Source organism: Asparagus officinalis, chromosome 3 (assembly GCF_001876935.1).
Source record: "Asparagus officinalis chromosome 3, Aspof.V1, whole genome shotgun sequence".
Taxonomy (NCBI): domain Eukaryota; kingdom Viridiplantae; phylum Streptophyta; class Magnoliopsida; order Asparagales; family Asparagaceae; genus Asparagus; species Asparagus officinalis.
The window spans coordinates 4,868,130-4,869,197 of NC_033796.1; the positions used below are offsets into that span (position 1 = coordinate 4,868,130).

Below are 1,068 nucleotides of genomic sequence, written 5' to 3' on the forward strand. Positions count from 1 at the left end.
GGGTCGAGCTGGCCTGGCCCAAATGAACAGACCTACTCTCACCTAACCCCCCTACTTGTAATGAGCAAATAACTAAAATTTTCTAAAAACTTAAACTTTAGAGGAAGGAGTATGTTGCATGTAAATGAGAGGTGTTTAAGTTTGGAAAATTTTCACTCAAAGGCATTTTAGTATTTTGCAAATTACAGGTAGGGAGACTAGATGAGATTAGCTAAACTTCAGGGGGGGTTGTCAGACACCCCATAGTTTAGAGGGGTTATGTGCAACACCCCAAAGTTTAGGGGGTTGTGAAATTAACCCAATATTTAACACACGAGAACTTTATTTTTATGTTGAGGAACTATGATTTAGTTTGTGTAACTCAAGCAATAGAAAGCCAGAAGGTCACTCACAACTCCATTTTTAACATTGGATGGAGCAGAAGGTGGTACAAGATAATAGGACTATTCGTAAACTTTCAGATTACCTTTTTATCAAGCGATATTGCCTCACTGCAGTCTGCTTCTGCTTGCTGGAAGCTGCAAAGTTAAATAATAATGGTAAGTACTCAGAGACCAGGGTACATTATTACTTACTTGTAGAATGCACATACCATCCAAGTTCTAGATAAGCAGCTGCCCGGTTGCAATAATAGGTCGCATTGGTATCATTTATTTTGATAGCTTCAGAGTAGTAGTTAATAGCTTTGTTCCACTGTTTTCCTTTGAATGCAGCATTTCCCTGTCACGTAGTAATAGAAAAAAGTTGATCACATTATAAATGCTTTTGTATTTATAAATGATTAATTAATTTAACCAAGAATGCAATATATGATGCGCCTCCTAGAGCAACAGTTGTCTATTGTTAGTGAATAATAAATTGTGAGAAGTAACTTCACTCTGACAACCTCAATACCAGTGTATATAAGATACAAGATGGATCATGGTTATACCTTAGCAGTTACATAAAGTTGCTCAATGCAGCATCACGACAAACCAGAAAGCAAAACAAAATCAATCTTTCTTATTGTTCAGATCACATGCTCCTTCCTTAGTGTGTGTGTGTCTATATATATATATATATATATAT

General features: G+C 36.1%; 1 protein-coding gene across 1 annotated transcript in view; it reads right to left on the minus strand.

The window, feature by feature from the left end:
* LOC109832731 (outer envelope protein 64, mitochondrial) overlaps positions 458–1,068 on the minus strand; it is a 16,291-nt gene continuing 15,680 nt past the window's right edge. The window contains exons 10-11 of the mRNA XM_020400135.1: positions 593–720; positions 458–518 (exon numbers count right to left, since the gene is read on the minus strand). Of these exons, the coding sequence (XP_020255724.1) occupies positions 458–518; positions 593–720 (189 nt within the window). The remainder of the gene's footprint in view (positions 519–592; positions 721–1,068) is intronic.